This window comes from Rattus norvegicus, chromosome 2, assembly GCF_036323735.1.
Source record: "Rattus norvegicus strain BN/NHsdMcwi chromosome 2, GRCr8, whole genome shotgun sequence".
Taxonomy (NCBI): domain Eukaryota; kingdom Metazoa; phylum Chordata; class Mammalia; order Rodentia; family Muridae; genus Rattus; species Rattus norvegicus.
In genome coordinates this window covers 22,489,801-22,512,601 of record NC_086020.1, presented here as the reverse complement: position 1 = coordinate 22,512,601, position 22,801 = coordinate 22,489,801, and the positions used below count along the sequence as shown (strand labels likewise).

The following is a 22,801-nucleotide window of genomic DNA, read 5'->3' as shown; positions in this document are numbered from 1 at the left end:
GTGAGTGTGTGAGAGTGTGTCTGTGTGTGTGAGTGTGTGAGAGTGTGTCTGTGTGTGAGTGTGTGTGAGTGTGTGAGTGTGTGTGAGTGTGTGTGTGAGTGTGTGTGAGTGTGTGTGTGTGTGTGTGTGTATTGCCAGGTGGATACACAAGCTCTTGATAGTGTTTTTTGTATGTAACTTGCTTGTATTCCTTGGAGATAGTCTTCTTGCCCTTGGTGACATGGGCTATATTAGGGTTTTGTCTGTGGCTCTTGGAGGCCAGTAGTGATTTAATGGGTCCCAGGTAAAAAAAAAAAGTCTGTACAAGTCAGCTTGTAGTATAGGTGTGATATTTTCAGAACGCATTTTTGCAGATTCACATAGCATGTACTTCATTTTTGTGTGCTGGCGCACAATTACTTGTTGGCCTTATTCTAAATATGTTGAGTGGATCTACTAGGCACGATTTTACCGTCTCTGAGGAAATTTCGCCATCAATGAAAATCACTAGATGCTAGTAATAGGGACATGGAAAACAGGCTTTTTGTAGGTGCTTGTCTTAAGGAGACAAGTCAGATGGCAGGTGCCATGGTCAAAAACAGAACAGGATGGGATCAGAAAATACAGTCTATTTAGGACAAAACATCTGTCTGGTACTAAAGTCTTTCAGTCACAAAACTGGGAGGACATGCCATAGATGAGATTCATTTTTTTACTCTCCAGGTGGAATTAATAATTGTGAATCTAAATTCCATGCTGGCCTGCAAAGTACTACCATATCAAGCGGTCTATGTCACCACCTGGTGGTCACATTATGCTTTGGATTTTAATATGAACGTCACTACAGTCTGCAGGGATGATGTGTATGCATGTGTATCACATGCATGCCTACTTCCTGCAGAGTTCAGAATATGATGGCAGAGATAGTGTCTGATTTCCTAGTTCATCATGTGAGTGCTTGGGGCCAAACCCAGATGATCTGTGAGAGCAGCACTGACCCATCTCTCTAGCCTCATACTGAACATTTAAACGATTCTATGAATTCCTTCACCTTGTGACCTAAGGGTTTTGTTATTCCCATTGAAATTCTCCTCTTTTAAAGGCAGACTATTAGACAACTTATTGCCACTTTAAAAATAAATATAATATTTTATTAATGCTTTGGGAATTTTATACAGTGTGTTTTGATTATATTCACGCCCACTCCTCTCCTCAAGTCACTTGCAATATTCTTATATACTCCTTGGTAAATTCACACATGGAGATAGTATTTGTAGATCATATCCATGCTCTCTAACTCCTCTCAGACCTTACTACTTTCTCTTCTTCTGGTTTCTTTCAGAAATTCTAGTGCACACACATACATACACACACACACACACAGGCACACACACACACACACACACAACACACACAACACACATAGGCACACCCTCACAAAACCAAACCCCCAAAACAAAAGCAAAGCAAAGAAAAACAAAAAAACATACAAACAAAACATTGAAAAAATCCAAAAACAAAACAAGACAAAATCAAAGACCCAAATATTATTTTGTAGTGGTGCACTGGGGAAAAGTGAACCAGTTCATGCTTAAGAACCTCTCTTGTTCCTGTCTGTGGTCCTCTTTGCTACCCAGTTGTTCGCACACTTTCTCAGAGGTTAATTGGCCTTTATTTGTGACAGTCAGTGCAACATCAGTGAATGCCTGCCTGATAACCTTGTTCTCTCTCTTCTAACGAAAGCAGTACTTGAAGCAGAACCCAAACCTGTAGCAAACTTCTTGTTTATTTTTAAGTCTTACACAGATCTAGAAAAAGATTTCAATAGTCATTTGTAGAGAAGCAGTTATTCACTTCTGCCTATGGAAAGGTGAATTAGGCAAATCATATGGTTTTGGTTGGATTGTTCATGCCTGGGATGCTGATTAATTGCTGGGATTTTGGTATCATTGACCATGTGTTGTGTATTCTAAAAGATAAAAATATCTCCTACTATATATGAGTGAGTTTTTTACTCTCTAGCCTCCATATATGATTGTGCACTACAAGATTCTCCTTGTAGTCCGTTATTGAAAATTGCACAAAGCTGACTCCACCCCTCCCCACCTGCCATGACGACTGAGGCAGGTGAGGGGACTGCAGACGTAGGGAAGAAAACTAATGCTGCGCCCCTTCAGAGAAAGCCATCCAGTGGCTTTGAAACCTGAGGGCCCTCCCTGAGGGGTTAGGAAGCTGCTGGCCTGGAGTGTCATGTGGGCTGCAGAAAGCCCGCAGGATAATTTTGACAAGAAAGACTACTTGGAACAAATGTAAGCATTTATAATGTGGTCTATACTTAGATGGATAACTTTAGTCTGCTGAGTTTTTCCCCAGAAACATTTGGGTTGGTTTGAAACAGCTTTCCTGTATGTGGAGACGAGTTTAGTGTAACAGAGTCATACTTATTAGCTGCTGGAGCTCGGCCAGGGGTTTTTTCAACCTTTTTATTATTTTGTCAGGTGAGACATTTGACTTCAGTTGGGAGGATGGGGGGAGTAACTGAAAAGTAACTGAATTTAATTGAATTGAAATGCTTGTCATTTGAGGACTTGTTTTGCAGGTACAGAGAGCCAGCCGGTTATTTAATTGGAGCTCCCAGAGTAATTTTGTCAGATGATATAAAGCATTAAGCAATTTTATACTGGGTCAAATTATCTTTTAATAAAACAGGAGAAACCTTTACATCTGAGTTAGCGTTCCTTTCCATCAACCCTTTGAGTTTTATGTTATAGTTTATCTCTGCCATCGGAGGAGAATGAAAGACCAAAATTATTTGAACATTTTCTCTCAAGGCAGTGGGGGTTCAGGGTCGTGAGAAGCCATAGCTCTGTAGACACGCTGCCGGCACCTGTTCTGGGTAAAGGTTTTGAAGACGATTTTCTTAACCCGTGCTGGCTTCTTAGAGTAACTCCTGGTTTGCCAATCCAACCCTAGGAGTGGGTTGAGTCGAGGTAGTTCAGAGGAGCTCACCCAAGACTACTAGGCAAGTTTGAAGCCTGCACAAACTATGTGGTAAGAACTTTCTTTAGTAGAAAAAAAAACACAAATCAAACCACCGCTAACAACAAAAACAGAACAGAACACAGCAAAGCATAGCAGGTGAACGCAGCACCCAAGATGCTTGTTTACAACTCCAAGTAGAGAAAGAAAACATTTCACATGGGAGATGCTGTAGTTTTTCTCTGCTTGTTTAAATAAACTTTACTTTGTTGGTAGGGATAGGGAAGGTGAGAGCTTACGTTCTTATAGCTGGATCTAGTTCCTCAAGGGGGTTATCTCCTTAATATTTAATGTTAATGAAAAATACATTTTCGAAGCTACAGTCAAGTTTTTATTTACTTATTTATTTTTACTTACTTGCCAAACAAGTTAAATAAGCCAAAAAAAAAATGGAGGGTGAAACAGCAACCCTTAGTCAACTTGGCAACAGCATGAACAAATTCGAATCACCCTACCCAAGGTAGAAGACACTATTAAGTTATGAGGAGGCCATAGCGAAACACCCCTGGAGGCGTTAGACATCCTTGTAGAAGCCACACAACCAAAACCTGGTCCTGCACAATTAAGCCAGAGCCGCCAGACAACCAAAACACACATTTTGAAACATGGCTAGGTGCCAGATGCAATTCTTAGCAGAGACGGTTACATCTTTTTTTCAGTTTAAGTCCCCAAAGCAGTTGGCTGGCATAGCAGTCTAATGAATTTCAGTGCGGGGATGGCCCCGGTGCCCTTCAGAGCAGATGGAAATGTCAGCTCAAGGCACAACACTGTTGAGGGGCTTTGGGACCGTGAAGTGGCATCTGTTGGAGTTCATTTCTACCAGCTTGGCTAGAATCTGTGAATACTTTTGATAAATATAGAGGTAATTTCAAAATATTTGCTATCACTGATTAGAAACATAGCTTTTCCTACTCTGTAGAATTTAGAAAATAAGAAAAAGAAAACATGGAGAGCTCAGTGTCGGCACACTTATAGAAAGTTGATAAAGTTTTACTGGATTCTGGTTTGGTCTTGTACACACATCAAATGGATCTGAGAGGATGTGTGAGCTTGGTGTTATCCTATATCTTAAGTTATATTTTTATCCCTTTGAATAGTCTTTAAGGATAAAATATTGAGTGGTTATATAATATTCTATTTTTCTGCCCACACCAAAATTATTCAAAATATGGTCTTCTTATATAATGGTTTCTACTAAACTTTCGTATGAGGAGTATATACCGTAAATGTTGTTCCTATCTTTGGTTAGTTTTTTGAGGATGCATCATTAGGAACAGAATTATGGATTCACACTTTTGAGCTTCTTGATCGACATTATCAAGCATGTTCAGGAAGTTTAATCCTACTGGCTGAATTATGGGTGCAATCTCCCCTATTCGCTGCTAGAAGTGAGAGACAGCTTTGATTGGGAAAAGTAAATTGAATTGGCAACACAAGTCCGTTACAGTTCATTTTCTCTAGCTTTTAAACTACTTAGATCACAGATATACCATGTATAGCTCCGGACACTCATTTCTCACTCAGGATGCAGTAGTAAAGAAGCCAAAAGTCAGTTCTTACTGAACAAAGACTCACTATATAGAAGGAAGACAACAACTGGGTAACGTGTGTAGGATGATACAGCACAGCGAGTGTCAGGATGAAAATACCGGAGATGATCAGAAAGACGGTGACCACTAGGTTACTCGTCAGCACCGCAAAGAATGCACATTTTCCACCTCTGCTTTGCTGTCTGTGAAAGCAGACTGTAAGACGACAGGAAAAGGCTCCGTGATGGAGGTCCAGGGATAACAAGCCGAAGTGGAGAAATAAAAGTAAAGAAAAGGAAAAGAGAAACGTAGAGATCCACTTCAGAGAAAATAACAGTTCCTGACGGTAAGAAAACCTACCAGTCCGAGGGCTTTAGAGAGTGGGGTCCACTAAGCACTTTCCCGGGCTCTGGAGAATGAATTTATGCTAGCATTCAGTTACGGCATTTCTATGCATCTCAGTCCAGAATAAGTTTTTTCCCAGAGAACTAAGGACTCCTTTTTGTTCTGATTGGAGGAGAAGCAGGTCCGTAAAGCTCTACACAGTTCTAGCACCCTTTAAAGACTTTTTACATGGCAGGAAACTCTTCTCCTGTCTTAGAGTGGCACGATAGAGGAGACTTTAAAGCTATGCAAAGAGGTTGAAAGAAAGGCAGGTTTTCAACTTTTAGCTCATTTTACTTACAAATTACTTTCTTCAAAAAAAAATCTGGAAGTTTACCCCTTTTAAAAGTTCTTATAATATTTTTTCATTTCTAAGAAGAAAAATATAGCCCTTCTATGGCATAATAATGAATCGTTCACTGTTTTTAATGTAGAGCTTATTGGTGCTCAAAATTATTTTACATGGAAAGGAATATTATCTGAATGATTCTCTAACACTGATTTTTGAAGAGTAAATACTAAAAAGTAACATTTGATGTAAAGCACTACAAGTGTCCAAACTAATAATAATGATGATGATGATAATAATAAGTCTTTGAAAGTAAAGTAGGTCTGAAACATGCATGTATATGGTAATAAAAACATACTGATAAGATTAAGTAAGCAGAAAGATTTTGTAATATACTCTAAATTCAGAATGATTTATTCTTTGATTTTTCTCCAACTTTATATTTCTTATTTCAAAACCTCTGCAATTATTATTTTATTAGTATTATCCAAGACTCATGTTCAGTATTCTTCCTTAAATTACACAAACAAATGCAAATATCAAGAACCCAAGTCAAAATGATATAAAAGCACTCCATCACAAAAGTATGTATAACAATCACAAGAATGCTGGCTTCAGACACTGGAATTTTAAGAGAATGACAATCTCAAAAAATATCCCGCAAAATTCCCATAAACTAAGCAGATTAAACACAATTAATGAAGGAGTTTAGGTTTTATAAAGAAAAAGCAAATGTATTGGACAACTGGTACTAATATGCAAAGTTTTTTTTCTTTCCGTGTATCTGATTTATAAAGGAACAAACCACAATATAGGAAAATATAGCCTTAATCTTAAATGTGGCATAATTTTAAAAGCTGGCTCAACTAATTAAAAATACCTTTAAACAGTCAAGTTTCCAGAGCAATCTGTATTGCGATAGAAGGGCAAAGGCGTTATAGCCGGCATTCTCACGCTAGCCTTCGCTGGGCCTAAGGTCCACAGATAGTGTGCCAGTCTTGTAATTTAAGCTCATGTTTTTGGGGATACATTCTCAGGTCTTCTTTAGTAGGGAATAGCCCTCCAAGGACAGACATTCAGACTGTCTGATTGTAATAATCCCCTGGTGTGACAGAATTGGTCACTCCTTGCTTTGCCAAGTAGGTTATATAATATCTCTTATCCAACCAATCATGATTTTGGAGATTATTCAACTATGGATGAAAATGTTCCCCCCACCACAGTATGCAGTGTGTGTGGACAAAATCTTTTTTCAGTTTACTATACGAAGAGATACACACTGTAGCAATACATGTGACGCAAAATGGGCAAAAACAAAAGACTAGCTTCCTCTCAAGAAGAAAAATTTTAGACCTATGAAAAGGACAATATTCATAAAAACATGTATTTACTTAGAAGCATTCAGAATGTCAACAAAACAGCCCCATTTTATTTGTTTGCAATTACAAGGTGGTATTCAGTTAACAGAACATTATTTTCCTATAAGTTTCACCACAGACAACCGAAGATGAAAAAGTGAGCAAAAAAACAAAAACAAAATAACAAAAAACACCTAAAATACTGCTCCGTATATAACGAATTTGTGCAGTACACAGCATAAACCGGCTATAAATTTCCATGCCGATTTACCATCCCCAGACTGTACCAGCTAGTGGCTTTTGAAAATACCACTAGGACAGGGCTATCTAAGACACATTCGGTAGTGTGTTAACTATAAAAAAAAAAAAAGAAAGAAAGAGGCTATACAATTTAAAAACAAATCTTACAAACCTTACTTTTTTTTCTTTAAAGGGAGAGAGTTGTTTACAGGGGGTTAAATTCTTTATAAACAAGAAAAAAACTGCGCTAGAACCAACTTATTCATCTTGTTTTTCATCATCGTCATCACCATCCTCCTCATTTTCCTCTTCCTTTTTCTTCTTGCTCTCTTCAGCCTTGACCACCCCTTTTCCCTGCATCCTTTCTCTGTAGGCAGCAAGGTTTCCTTTAGCTCTGTAGGCAGCAATATCCTCCTCCTACTTCTCCTTCAGCTTGGCAGCCTTCCTCTTCTCATAGGGCTGCCTGTCATCCGTTGCAGTGCCGCCGTCCACATCTCTCCTAGTTTCTTGGCAACATCACCAATGGATAAGCCTGGATGTTCGCCTTTGATTTTGGGGTGGTCCTCAGAACAGAACAAGAAGGCCGAAGGAAGTCTCTTGCATTGGGGTCCTTGAACTTCTTTTTGGTCTCCCCTTTGGGAGTGCAGGGTAAATTCTCTTGCATAAGGAGCCTTGTCAACCTTTGCCACGTCTTCAAATTTCCGCCTTTCTTTAGCAGACACAGTCTTCCACCTCTCTGCACACTTCTTGGAGAACTCTGAGAAGTTGACAGAAGCATCCGGGTGCTTCTTGTGCTCTTCGTGGTAGGTTTGCACGAAGAACGCATATGAGTTCTCCTTTGCCCATCTCCGCGAGGCACCCAGTGCCAATCTGGCTCTCGCTTGTCCCGGCGCCATCTTTGTGGAGCTCAATGTACCGCAAGGGCTCAACTTTATATTTCTATAACAAATTCTTTACTCAATATTAAACCAAAGATGCATTTGGAATTAAATTTAAAGAAAGACTAACAGATGACTGTCACTTAGTTGTCCTGTAAATTTGAGCTTGCATTTCCTACTAGATCCGGGGGCTTCTTAAGCACGGCTCTCACTACTGCTACTCATGAATTAGTTTCACTACTCTACTTGGACACATGGTAAGACACTACTACACTAGGAAAAGTTTAGGCGTGAGTCTAGGAAAAAAAATCATAATTGATTAGAAAGACACTGAAATTTTTGTCTGTTTCATTTCTGCCGTTATTACATTAACAGTAAGATAATGATAAACTTTCTTAAATTGGGGACAAATTGTGTAGAAATCTAAGTTAACTACACCAACATTTCTCAAGGACATTTCATTGACAGAGCACAGTAGAGCCTTTGAGATACGTGTACTTCTCATAAAGAGTTTGAAAGTCTTTACTATGAAAATAAGTTCAGTTCTGTGGTTGAATAGAAATTGTTGAGTCCGTTCCGATCAGATAGCCGCAGGGACTCTGAATGTTGAGCATTTATTTATCTTCTGTCTCCATTTGTACAGCAATATGAGAACTGGAGACCCAACCAGCCAGACAGCTTCTTTTCTGCTGGAGAAGACTGCGTTGTGATCATTTGGCATGAGAATGGCCAGTGGAATGACGTCCCCTGCAACTACCACCTCACCTACACCTGCAAGAAGGGAACAGGTAAGGGGGGCTGTGGCTGCCGGGCACTGAATCTGCATATCAATTGGCGGCAGAGTTACGAAGCCAAGGTTTCACCCTTAGAGGTGCAAATTAGACCGGCTTTGTCCTTTCTTGTTGCCTAACACCGTTTATTTGCTGTTCCAAGAAGAATGAAAAGGTTTGTTTTCAGTACCATTCTCACTTTAGATTTCCCGTTCTTAAGATAAAAGGAAGGCATTTATACAGGTAAACTGCCCATAACAACTTTAGAAACTGCTGGCCAAACCCTTGTATACGTCTTTATCCTGGTGAAGAGGATACTAAAGTTATTGGCAGCGGAACTGTTGGAAGTATCATGCAGCAGGCAGCATTGTTTTTGTAGGAAGATCTGGTGCCCTTGTCTCCTGTTCAAGGGCTTCAGTGGCTGGGACTGCAGAGCTGAGGAAATGCTCTAGAGGGCGCTGCAGGCTCCTATTCCCTGCAGCCTTCATCCCAAATAGTCATTGCTTTTACACTTGCTTGATCTTTGCCGGCATTTGAACATTTTTAAACATTCCCTAAGAGGTTTATTTTCTACCTGTAATCCACGGAACAAAACTGTCATCCTTATGCCTGTAATTAAGTGCCTTCAACTTTTGATAAACAAAGGTATTTGTATAGGATGTTTCAGAATGAGAATTGTTTGGTTGATTTTAAGCAGGAAAGAACAAAACAAAACAAAACAAACAAACAAACAACAACAACAAAACACCATCACCAAAAACCAAATACCAAGAAAGTTGAGTTTGAAGTTTATGTAGTATTGGAATTACTGCAGCATGGAGTATGGCTGTGTAATCATTTTTCTAAAGCAATGGATATTCCATAAGAGAATTTTAATACTACTTGTAATTATGATTTTAAAGCAAGGATATTGGATTCCTGGGGCAACCAAGACCCACCTTAAGATAGAGTAGAAACTATCAATGAAAATTGTAAAATACGTTTGAATTATCTTTGAATTAAAACAGAGTATATACATTGTGTGTATGAGTGTGTGTGTGTGTGTGAGTGTGTGTATGTGTGTGTGTGTATGAGTGTGTGTGTGAGTGTTTGTGTGTGTGTATGTGTGTGTGTATGAGTGTGTGTGTGTATGTGTGTGTGTATGAGTGTGTGTGTGAGTGTTTGTGTGTGTGTATGTGTGTGTGAGTGTTTGTGTGTGTGTATGTGTGTGTATGAGTGTGTGTGTGAGTGTTTGTGTGTGTGTATGTGTGTGTGTGTATGAGTGTGTGTGTGAGTGTTTGTGTGTGTGTATGTGTGTGTGTGTGTGCGCGTGTGCGTGTGTGTGCATGTGTGTGTGTGATAATATGCTAGGCAAGACTCAACACCCATAACAAACTGTTGGGAGAGAGAACATTAGATAGGACACAGCCCTAGTCTGGATGAAACTCTGATACTGTCTGTGATTATTCTGCTGAGCTCTCATCCAGGGTAGCATTTATCCTCAATGCATTATCTCCGTAAGAAGCTTGCTGACTGTGCATTTCCTCAATGCTTCTGCATGGAACTGGGAGAAATAGCAAATCGAGTATTTGCTGTTTTCCCTTTTCCAGGATAGCAAGTCTTTAATAGACTGTTTGTCTTTATGTAAATGTTGTGTTTGCCTTCTGTGACCTCAGAATGGTCCTAGCATCCTGCTTTTCACTCTACTGCTTCCTAAGCTTGTTTGTCCTATAGCACAGCTTCACCATGGCAACACCGTTGACACTTTGAGCAGGGGTATATATCTTTACTGTGCTAGACTATCCAACGCTTCAAGAACACTTCACATCCTCCCTGTCCTCTGTGTGATGAATAGCAGTGGTACTCTTACCTCCATATTCCCTCTTCACTGTGCCAACCAGAAGACTCTACTCATGGCCATAGACTCGGGGGGGGGGGTCAGGCGTAGTCTACAGAGAAAGAAAAATAGTTGAGAACTTCAGTTTTAGAGCCAAGAAAGTTTCACATAACATGGGCTGAATTTCCCAATATGAAATGGGTTTTGAAGGATGCTAACTGTACTTCATGAAAGAATGGATTCTTCTCTCATGGCTCTAAAATGTTTTATGATGTCAATGTTGACAGGATTTTTATATTTTATATGATCTCTTAGATGCTTCATACACCAGTAAGCCTACAAGCCCAAGTCGTTCTTCAAATTATTTACAGCTAAGAAAAGATGTTTAATATAGAGAAAAGCAGCATTTGTAGAAGAATACCTTCCTTCCTGCTGTCCATACATCTTTGGACCATTTTGTTGGTATTTCCTAGTCAAAATTTCTGCCTGAGATAATGACTTGGTTTCTTTGCTTTTCCCTGTAACATTATCCCAGAACAATAGAGTATTTGCTTACATTTTTTGGAAGCTTATGTAATAAGAATCATATTATATAAGTAATCTATACCATACTTTTTTTCCCTTTTGCTATTCTGCTCAGTTGTTGAGATTTATCAATGTGGATGTATGTAGCTGCACATTCTCTGCTTTTGCTGGTCTGTAAGTGATTCTCTAGCTGCAACTACATTTTATTGATTAGTTCCCTTACCAGTGAATAAGTGAATCGCAGTCAGTATTTTTACTGTTATAAATAACGTTTCTATGAGTATTGCTAATCTTGCTCTTGGTAGACTTCCATGAATTTCTGTAGACATACTTCCAGGAGTGAAGATTCCGAATCATAAGGCCTATGTATCACCACATTTACTAGCAAACGCCAGATTACATCCTAAGCAATCCATGTAGCCACTCCCAGTCCCACCAGCCATGTGGGAGAGGCCCCTGACACTTCACTTCTCCAACATTCGATTTTATTGGACTTGAGACATTTGGGGCCAGTCTGGTGGGTATGAAATATTATCCCTTTTGATTTAATTTGCATTTTCTTGGGTGTTTGTTGATGATATTTTCATGTGTGGTTACTCACATATTGGTTATTGATCTTCTTTAGTACATTTTTAAATTCATGACTTTAATTTTAGTAGTTGATTCTTTTCTCCTATTATGATTTGTACGGTTCTTATTACATTCCCATTTCTAATCTCTTGACAGTTACATAGTTTATAAATATATTCTCCTAGTTTGTGGTTTTTCTTTACTCTCACATTATGGTTTTTGGTGAAGATAATTCATACTTTTTAAATGTTACTTTGTTATTTCAGCTTTTTCTGTGCTTTGAAAAGTCTTTATGAACCCTAAAATCATAAAGATATTTGGTATTGTTCGTTGAATGTTTTATAACTTTGCCATTTGTGTTTGTGTGTTTAAGCTACCTAGAACTGGCTTTCCATGTGTTCTGTGAGGTAGGGAAGCAAATATATTTTGTCATATGAATATGTAATTGTTCATGTTTTAAGACTGCCTCCTCTAACTGCTCTGCCATGTTGTCAAGTAGCAAGCTTTTATGTTTGGACTAATTCCAGCCTACCTTCTTAGCCTGGACACTACCATATTCAACTAAATCATTTTAGCCTTTCAAAAATAATCTTTACGTATAAATAGTTTTGAGGAAATCATGCAATTATTTCCTAAAGATGATAAAAATAAATTCAACTTCTAATTGGTCAGTACCATCCCAATCCACATGCAATCAATTATCCAGTTGATTATTTCAATCTTCTCTATCACCATAGCCTCCTTTTACCTGATGCTTGCCAGTATCAGGGTCCTATTATAGCTTTTAATAGTATGATAAGTGCAATATGTAGGTGCAGATTGAGTAAAGCAGAAGAAAATTAAAACTAAACCTGAATTTGTTATTGAAAAACAATGTATTTATGAGCTGCCTTTTAACAGATTAAACAAATCTAATATAGATTAAACAATTGTAACCATTAAGAAATTTTAGTGTATTAAGATTTGGAAATACAAACACCATAGTTACCCTTAATTTCTGGTGTGCAGGAAGCCTAGGTCAGTGAGTCCCCATAACTATATAGAGACCGGGCAGAGTACCATGTGGTTGTGATATTGATGTGTGGGAAGAAGAATGATCAGGGATTCACTGACATCCTTACCTGCACTGTGAATTCAAAACCAACCTGGGCTACATGACACCCATCTCAAACAACAGACAGACAGACAGACAGACAGACAGACAGACAGACAGCCCGACCCCAGGCAGGAATGCTGTCCACTCTTTCCTGTTTTAGTATAGAATAGGTAGGACCAGGTAACATTTTATTTATTCTTCAAAGTGCATGCTTGTATTTCAGATTAATGGTGGTAAAGTTTATACCGGTTTTGCTTTTTTGTGTGTGTTTTTTCCTGGGAAGTGATAATGATAGTTCACTATTGGAAATGTGTCATTGCTCCAACTCAAGATGGTTAATAAAAGATGAGGGGTACTAAGAAAAACAACATTAATAGGCTACTTACTGATGTCAGGTGCTTTTTATTCTGGAAATATTTTTAAAAAGTGACTTTGTAGATGGATAGCTAAGTGTATGGCCATTTAATGATATTTTATTTTTTAAAAAAAAATAAAACTCAAAATGACATGATCTGAGATTAAAAAAAATGTACACCCAGAGCCTCAATCTAAATATTTAAAATTATTTCTACTTTAAAATTCTATATAAATGCCTTTTACAAAGGTATATGATTGAGGCTCTGAGGTGTTACAGTTAAGAAATAGAGTGAGATTAGTTCTGATGCTTACACTAGTTGAAATGCTTAGATTTCTTGGAAATAACACAATTTGCTTTTTCTTAGTTGCTTGCGGCCAACCCCCTGTTGTAGAAAATGCCAAGACCTTTGGAAAGATGAAACCACGTTATGAAATCAACTCCTTGATTAGATACCACTGCAAAGATGGTTTCATTCAGCGTCACCTTCCAACTATCCGGTGCCTAGGAAATGGGAGATGGGCAATGCCTAAAATAACCTGCATGAACCGTAAGTGGTCCTTTAGAAAGAATGGACAACCGTGCTTTAACAAATACTAGACACCTACATTTTACGGCTGTGGTATCAGTAGTGTAGGGTATGGAGCAAGTAATACTGTTGTGTTTTCTTTCTTTCTTTGTTTTCTTCCATGTAGCATCTGCATACCAAAGGACTTATTCTAAGAAATACTTAAAAAATTCCTCATCAGTCAAGGACAATTCTATAAATACGTCAAAACATGAGCATCGCTGGAGCCGGAGGTGGCAGGAAACGAGGCGCTGATCCTAAAATGGCGAACATAAGCTTCATTCATCATTTCAGCCAAAGCCCTGCCTTTCCGTGCCTTTCCTATCACCTCAAGGAGAATTAGCAGTTGGTTTGGATTTTGGGACTGCCGTCTGGTCATTTGGGGTGGCTGTATTCCTAAAATATTTTCAATGAAACATGGAATTTTGAAAAAAAAAAGCGAATAAAATGAAAGAAAATGAGCGAAGAAGATAACCATTTTCAGCCTATCTAATTTCTTTAGTTCTCTCTCTGCCTCCAGTGCAGACTGTTTCCTGTACACCAGCCTACTGTACTATTTAAAAAACAAAACAAAACAAAACGCAATATCAGCACCGATGGCCATGTAAATAAGATGATTTAATGTTGATTTTAATCCTGTATATAAAATAAAACGTCATACTTGGTTCAGGCATATTTAATGATGATTACGGAGCTTTCAAGGTCTTCGATCATTGGCTTGGCTGCTTTGCTTAGGCTGGAAATGGTTTTGTCTACCCTTTGACTGTCAGCAAGTTTGAGGACGGCTTTTCTGGACAACCGGCAAACAGAATCTTGCAGGTCTCTGCACGCATGTCAGCCACGGGAGTCACGCTGATGCCTGGCTGATAAAACTCTCGGAGCTCCAGGGTGTAACTCGGCTTTGCCGTGTTCCTTTTCCTTCACTTACACGAAGCGCCTGAATGGAGGACTTTTCTATGACCTGGGACATTTTTTTAGGGGTCAAATTGCTAATTATTAACTCAACCAGGTTTCCCTTACAATGGCTTTCTTAACACTAACGCTGGTAAGGTATTTGGAATGGATATAGACCAAGGGTTGTGGAGGGTGGGGGAGGAGGGTTTTCTTAAAACAACACTCGTGCAAAAAAATTTTTTTGTACATATAACCATTTTAATCCTTTATAAAAATTTTGAATGTTCATGTATGAATGCTGCAGCTGCGAAGCACACGTAAATAAATGAAGTAAGCCATACGGATTTAATTTATTGGATGTTATTTTTCCCAAGACCTGAAATCAATGTAGTATGCTAGTAATTTTTCAGTGTTAGCTTTTCTATTTTCTTCACAGTTTGATACCTTATAATATAGGTACTCCCTTCCCGTTTCAGTAATGTGACGGATAGAACGCACCAAGTGTTTATTACGGAGAATGGAAACGTGCTTAGCTACCCATAAATGGTGTTTGCCCATTCCAAGCAAGCGTGTAAATGTAGAATAGCATTGCTCACTGTTAGGTGGCGTGTACGTGTTAAAGTTTTGCTTCTCTCTTCCCAGCCATTTACCCCTTGCATTTGAATAATGATTGCTGAATCATTATCTAGCTATTTTAAGGCTCAAGGTTAAAACTGCTCATGGAAAAAGGCATTTAAGGCTCATCCATTCCCTTCACTTACAACAACTTACAGAAAAATTACGAGTAAAATGTGAATAGAAACCAGCTTCAATATGACACAATGAAAACAAGCACGGAACCATCGTGAGGTGTCCCATAAGTATGGGCGGACTTTATGTTTTATACCAGGTAAATACTCAACGAAGAGTAGAGGAAGAGCAGACTGGGGTTGGTCCTATGTTGACTGTTTCTCACAGAACCTTCTTTGGCTTAGAGGGAATGACTGTGCTCACAAGCATACGTAGTGTCTTAGGCGAGGTCTTTGGACTAGGCAGTAAGTTAGTCAATCCTGATGTGTTCTAGGGCACAGAAAATCACTGTGTTGACTTACTAGGGCTTTTTACTTTTTCATTACAGTGCACATAATACTTCCCTGTATTTATATTATAACATGTATAGTGTAAAATGTGAATGACTTTTTCTTTTTGTGAATGAAAATCTAAAAAAATCTTTGTAACTTTTTATATCTGCTTTTGTTTCACCAAAGAAACCTAAAAATTCTTCTTTTACTACCTTGTGACTTGTCTGTTTATTTCCACCTTTAAGCCCTAATACACACCGATATTTCATGTTCTGGTTTTATCACAGGGAGCAAGCTCCTTGCCTGGATGAATTAGTTTGATGGTTAGTAAAGCAGTGACTCCCGTCACCTATGGCAACTGAGCTAGTCAGTCTAGCGACGTGTGCACCTCCCCACTGTGCATGAATCTCCAATGGGAAGAGCTGTGATAAGAGAATGACAGCTTAAATTGGAGACTGCTTTCCTGTGAACCAGCCGAGTGTTCACAAGGATCATCTCACAAGAGGCTTATGATAACCACCATTATATTTGGAAGGAGAGTTGGGCATCGAGAGATGAAGTTCTTTGTCTACAAGTATAGTGTGTAGAGAAAGCAGAACCTGTGTGATATAGTCAGAAGAAACTTTAAAAGTCATGTTCCTGATTGCTACCTATCTAGAAGCTTAATTTAGGGGCTAAATGATGATATCTAATTATCAGAGATGTCAGGCCAGTAAGTTATCATGCATTCAGCTATCCATAGTGGCTCTCACAGTTCTTGTTCATACAATCCTTGCTAAGCACTTACTGTAATACAGGCATGGTCATAGTTTCTGAAGACTCAATAGAAAATTTGTTTGATATATGTGCCCAAATAAAAATTTTATACTGGATACAGCCCTTGGGCCCATTTTACTAAAAGTACCTTTTTGATACTATGGATTTCTAGAAAATATCACAGAGCAAAAGTGAGCCAAATTATTTTAAGCACTCTCTCCTGAAATATAAAACTAACATAATACTGGACTTGCACAGTACAGAAGAGATTCTCAAACCAGGCCTGACAGCAGTCCTAAGGCTCAGAAACCCTGACAGGAGAGTTGCCAGGAGTTGAGGCCAGCCTTTGTTGCAGAGTTGAGAACTGTCTGAAAATAACATTAAAAAAACCAACAAAAGGAAGAGAAACAAAGACTATTCTTTCTTTCTGAGTTGAGGCCTTCGTATAAGGTCTGTCATTTCTTTCACACAACTTTAAGTGGAGATTATGTTGTATGTTTACAATGGCTTATTTATTGGTGGAAACAGGCACTAATCTCTGAGTTGCTGATGCTGTGAAAGTGTGAGATTTGCACTGCTCTAAGTCAACAACATTAGGTGGTTCTCTATACTTCTGAAGGCTAAGTGTCACATCACTTGGAAGTATGACCCCCTGACCGCAAGAATTACACAATTCCACCCTGAGGTGGAATTCTAGGGTAGCAGAAATGGAAAAGAAGTGTCAGAAGCTGAAGGAGGAAGGCTGTATCCTTGTAATGTGGTTCTGTTGCTCTGATCTGAATTTAAACACAGCCCAAAAAATCAGGGCTGGAACAGCATCTGCCAGGAGGAAATCATAAAGTGTGCAGAATAAATTTAGGAAGCTAGATTTCACTTGAATTTCAGTGCATTTCATTTGTGTTTTTGTGTGGCACTCATGTGCCATGGGAATCATAGGATGACTTGTGAGAGTCGGTTCTCTCCTAACATGTGGGACCTGGTGATAAAACTCTAGTCACCAAGCTTGGTGGCAGTCATGCTTACCTTCTGACCCATCTCGCTTGCTCCAGTTTTAAGATGTTTTGAAATGAACACATGAAAAGAACACGGATTACAAAAGATTCAGAGTTGATTTAGTGCACGTGCTGTGCAGAAGTATTTCCCAGGAGAAATCTATGAAAGAAAAAAGGTTCCAAAGAAAGGCAAACCGTGTTATCAAGTAGTAGAAGCCATGTGTTTCTTTTTAATTCTGTCTAACATTAGAAGGACAGAGAACTTGTTTTTGAAGTGATGGATTCACGGTGTGCTGTTAGCGATGAAATTTAGGGACCACTCTTGCCTCTCTGCTGCAAGTCATATTTGCTAAACAAACCAGGATAATTCACTCAAGTTATTCTTTCCTAAAACAAGCTTAAACAGAAAGTTTACAAAGGCCTGTTTAAGATTGTGTAACCTTTTCCCATTAGTGTTCGCTCTGGTGTGTTTGCATACCAGGCCGACAAGAAGAACAAAAGCCAGAATAGAACAGGAAAGGGTCTGATGAGGTGTTTACAGAACAAGCAAAGTCTGTGTTTTAATTGGATTTTAATTCAGTACTTGTGTGAGTCCATCAAATGATCCTTGGTGAAGATCAGAAGTACACTGCTGTGGGAAGTTACTATTAAATGAGTTTTGATAGTGCACATTCTAAAATAAAATTTACAAGCTAGGCCTTCACAGGTCTCGTCTTGAAAGTTTTATCACAATAAAAAAAATGTAAAGTGATGCTGTTTTGTCATATTTTAAATATTACGATTCTGAAATAAACATTCTACATCATTCCACAGGAAAAGTGTGCATGTGTGTGTGTGTGTGTGTGTGTGTGTGTGTGTGGTGCTATGGAGGTAAGAAGAAGGGTTAAGAACTTCTGGCATTCAGTTCCAAACAGAAGGTGATAGGAACCAAACCCAGGTCCTTAGCAAGAGCATCCAGTTATCGTAACTGCTGAGCCACCTCTCCAACTCTATTCTCAATATTTTTAAAATGTTAAGAAAAATTTGTTTTTAGAAGTCATATATTTTATAATTTTCTTTTCCTAACTGTAGATTTATTCTTCATTTTCATTCCACCGTGTATTTTATCTAATACATATTAGAGACTTTCCCTCTGATTAAGCTATGAAATGTATATACATTAAAACATGTTCTTGACATCTGAAGATTAATTTTTTTATGACGACAACATTATAAAAGTTTACGGTTTACCCATGTGAGCCATCACTGTAATTTACTGATCTGTATTTGATCAGAACAATGTAAAACCTTTATAACATTTGAAAGTTAGTTATGTTGGTTGTAAAATTCTAAAAGGAAAAAAAACTGATCGAGATGACTTGACAGAATCTGTTTTCTATAAGCATGCAATCTTTTAAACGAGAGCATAACTTGCTTAGGACATTGTCCTCCTACTTTTTTTAAAAATAGGCTTAAATACTAGGGAAACGTGTTGAGATCTGTAAACACATGGGGGCTCTTGTCTTATGAGACAGGGCTACCCAGTCTGTGAGGCTCCATTTGCAGTAGTTAACGCTCACCATCTCCTTTTGAGTGCCTTCCTTCTGATGGCACAGTGAGGTCCTTCTATTCTTTTGTGTTGTAAGCGTCTGATTCAAAAAGGATTAGTGACACTCTCCTAGAAATCACTCATTTTGGAAACAGGATCTAGTTCAGTAGTAAAGAGGCTAGCACACACATGGCCCTGGGTTTATTTGTGAATCTGCAGCCTGGGTAATTGCTTGGCTCTGGATGACCTTGCGGCACTGTGGTATACTTCTAGGGTAGACAGCCCTGCTTTGGAGACTCAGTGGTTTTAGGACTCTCAGGTTTGATGTGGAGTACATTTGTAGTCTATGTTCATTCACCACAAAGGGATTATATTTCCCAGACTTTGAATGAGCCTGTGGCTTCCCAAGACAAACAAAAAAGACATTCAATCCATAGAAAATTGAATAAAATAATGTGATGAAAGCGATTATTTCTGAGATCTGAGATAAACTTGTAAGTTTAGAAAGTAGGATGAATTTACAAACTGAAAAAGAAGCAAAGAAGACATGACTTTAAGTGTCTGGGAGAAGGACTTTCATACATCCAGGTGAATGGTAGATACGGCATGTAGGTAGAAGATGGTTTTGCTATGATTTAATCTCAACATTTCTCCAGCTATCTTTGCTCATGTCCCTTAGTCAGATTGATCCAGCATTCTAGTCAATAATAGTAGGTACTTCCCATGGTCCAGGAACTGTAGGAAAACAGGATGCTAATATAGATGGAACCATTTGAGTTTCTGTCCATAGAGATGAAGCTATATACAGTCTAATGGATATGACTAAGACTTCACAGTGGAGAAAGAAAAGACTTCTAAAATGTGAAAGCCTTCATTCTTGGCCATTTCTTTGTTCAGTTTTCATCTTTTCTTGATACGGTCCATAACCATATAAAAACTCCTTACACAGGGCTGGGGATTTAGCTCAGTGGTAGAGCGCTTACCTAGGAAGCGCAAGGCCCTGGGTTCGGTCCCCAGCTCCGAAAAAAAGAAAAAAAAAAAAACTCCTTACACAAAGATTCAGAATAATTATTATTGAGTCCTTAGCCAACTCTCTTGTCATTTACTTACTGTACAACTGAATATTATGGACTGAGTGTCTAATAGAGGTTTGATAGCTCATGGTTCTGAGGGTGGGGAAGTCCATGATCCTGGACCTGGGTTTTCTCCTACTCTGAGAGTATCACTCACATGATGTGAGAGCAAGCTTGCAGTTGGAGTCTTCTGTTCTCTGGAAAGCCACCTATCAAAACACGGGGCAGTATGCCCAGCCTTGTGGGCTCATTAATTCCATGATATTCAATGGCTCTGCCTTCTAACATTGGCAACATCAGCCACTATTTCTCAGGGCTTCACAGGCAGCAAACATTTAAAGCATGGCACTGCCTCTACATTTGCAGACTGAGTTATTCTCCATCTAACTGAACACCTATATGCAGTCAATCTCTAAATGGTTCCTGCTGCATTGTTTATTCTTAAAGTCCTGTGTGTGTGTGTGTGTGTGTGTGTGTGTGTGTGTGTGTGTGTGTGTGGTGTATGGTATATGTACACATTTGGGGAGGCATATGGAGGACTCACGTGCACTGCTCCATCACTGTCTGCCATATTCCTTTGAGATATGTCTTTCACTGGAGTGGTTGACCACATATCAGAGTGATCTTTTCTTTACTCTATCAAAGATCTCAGAGATAATTCAGGAAGAGTATAACACTTAGCTCCTACCAATCAAAGAAAGACCACTCTGGTCCCCATGGACCGCTTATTGTGTGCTTTTAGGTTATGGCTTAATTTTTCTTTGACAGTTTAATCAATGTAAAACAGGGAAGTTTGGTCATTTTACACCCTGCCCAACCTCATCATCCTTCCTCTTTTCTTCTCTCAGGAAACTCCTCTCCTCCTAGCCATGTGATTATTAAAACTCTAAGACACTTTAGACACTCTAGCCCGTGTCTAGTCTTATTTCTTTGTCCTTTGATTTAATGTAAATAATAAAATGTGATACTTGTCAGCTGGAGACCACAGTCAGGTGCCAATGTTTGTTTTATAAGTGGGAGCAAAGAAAAGAGTGGGAAAATTACATTGTGAGGGCAACAGTTCTCTTTCCTGAGAATAAATCCCTGTATTTTCGAAACTTTATAGCCGTTCATGATGAGAGCAGAACAAGGGGCAAAGTTGTGACTGTGAACCTTTAGAGGAGAGTTTTCCATCATCCCGCGAGGACTAGTCCCCTTTATGACTGGAGAAGCCATTTGAAATCTGAGGCATCCCTAAGCTTGCCCTGCATCAGACCAAGTCCACAGCTGGAAAAAACCAGACAATGGGGAACCCTGGCTCTTCTGCATTGTGTCCTTGTTGGAGGTGGATGGCGGGCTGGGGGTTGGGGGGTGGATGTTCTGGCCCTATTTCTTGTTTTTTGTTGCAGTTTTTCTTTTCTCTGGTTTGTGAAGGAAGGTCTTTGTAACTCAAGCTGGTGTCAAACTCAGACATCCTACCTTAGCTCTCAAGTGCTGGGATTCTGTATGCTGCCTAAAAATCTAAGAAAATATTAAGTATAAAAACACCCGAATATGAGAAAATGTGTATCACCAAGACTTTTTTATCAAGTTATACCTCCACTTGGACTTTTAATTTCTAGTTTCTTCTTGAGGTATCATAGAAACTGGCAAGATATATTTTAAGATAAATATAGAAAACTACCACAACAGTATAAAATCCAGCAGAACAAACAGAGAAAATCAATAAAGCAATTACAGAAATGAAATGATACTGACAGAATAGCTTCATTGTTTTGAGGAAAGAATAGGTGCTGGGATTCTGAAGGCTGGAACCTTAGGCTGAACTGAAACAAGCCTGTAAAAAGCGGACCTGGCAATAAATGGCTGCTGTGGGGGGAAAGTACATTTTCCTCAGGGGCATGGCATCTAAAAGGCTACCCGTATTTGGCAGACAGGCCTGTATTCATGCACATACAGATGGCATCCTGTGGGCTCAGTGTGTTTTAAAATCACAGGAGCACAGGGAGCTGGGAGGGAAGCGATGGGGAGGGAAAGGAAGGACTGGGAAGTAGGAAATTAGACGTGGATTTGATCAAAACCCATTATAAATATGTACGAAATTCTTAGTAAAATAAAACAAAAATGATTGCTTAACATGTCAGGCAATGGAACTTTGCAATACTCTCCAAAAGAGGAGAAACTTGTTAGGTGGGATGTCTATCATACAAGGCTTGGGAAAATAGAGATATCGAACAGCACATACAGAAGAAGGCAGGTTATTTAAAGACAAGAGACAAGGAACGCAGATGGGCTTCAGAGTACAGTGTGTGCAAAGCCATAAATTCAATCCTTAGCACACTAGGTAGATAAATAATCAGGGAACATTGGAAGCTTGTCACCAACAGAGCAAATGTCATAAGGGCTTAGAAGTATCTGGGTATAGAAAGGATAAATAAATGTAGGATTATATTTAATTAAATGAGGGTTTGGAAATAGAGAAACAGAGCTGCCCATCCACATGGGAGGAGAGTCAAACAGAGACCTGACAAGAGGAATAGCGGAGATGGGTAAGCCAGTGTGTGAGCGCTAGAAAGTCTGTGCCTACGCTGAAAACACTGCGGGCAATTAATGTTTAGGGAATGATTACCAACCTCATAACTCCCTCTGCTGGATACCACGAAACATCTTTAGATGTGCATTGAACTATGCCTTAGCTCCTTCTCTGTCGTTTTGAATCTGTTGCCCACACCATATCTGTGCTCGCTGCAAACTTACAGAAACATCACAGCAAAGTGCAAACTAAAAAGCGAATACTCAAGAGAAGTTTTGCATTCCATGACTATTTTTAACCCCTGTAGCTCTGGCCTGTGCTGAATACCTACCCGGAGAAGGGACTGTTTACTGAGGGCCAGTGCTGCTCCTGAGTATGCTGCAGTCTGTTTCTCGTCCCAAGGTCATATCGTCAGTGAGCACAGGGCTTCTTCTGTTTTATATGTCACAAGGTTCCTAACACCAGTAGTGGTGCATGGCATGCAGCAGACACTCAATAAATACTGCTTAAAGAAATTACCAAATCACTTCTATTCATGCTAACATCAGTGGGAGAGTCAGTCCTCCTTACCTGCAAGGAACCAGGTTAA

At 39.1% G+C, this 22,801-nt stretch overlaps 1 protein-coding gene across 4 annotated transcripts in view; it reads left to right on the top strand.

The window, feature by feature from the left end:
- Vcan (versican) overlaps window positions 1-15,567 on the top strand; it is a 98,921-nt gene extending 83,354 nt beyond the window's left edge. For all 4 annotated transcript variants that reach the window (NM_053663.1, NM_001170559.1, NM_001170560.1 and 1 more), the window contains 3 exon segments: window positions 8,340-8,484; window positions 13,196-13,378; window positions 13,524-15,567. In NM_053663.1, the coding sequence (NP_446115.1) occupies window positions 8,340-8,484; window positions 13,196-13,378; window positions 13,524-13,651 (456 nt within the window). In that variant the 3' untranslated portion in view covers window positions 13,652-15,567.
- Window positions 15,568-22,801: the final 7,234 nt, after the last annotated feature.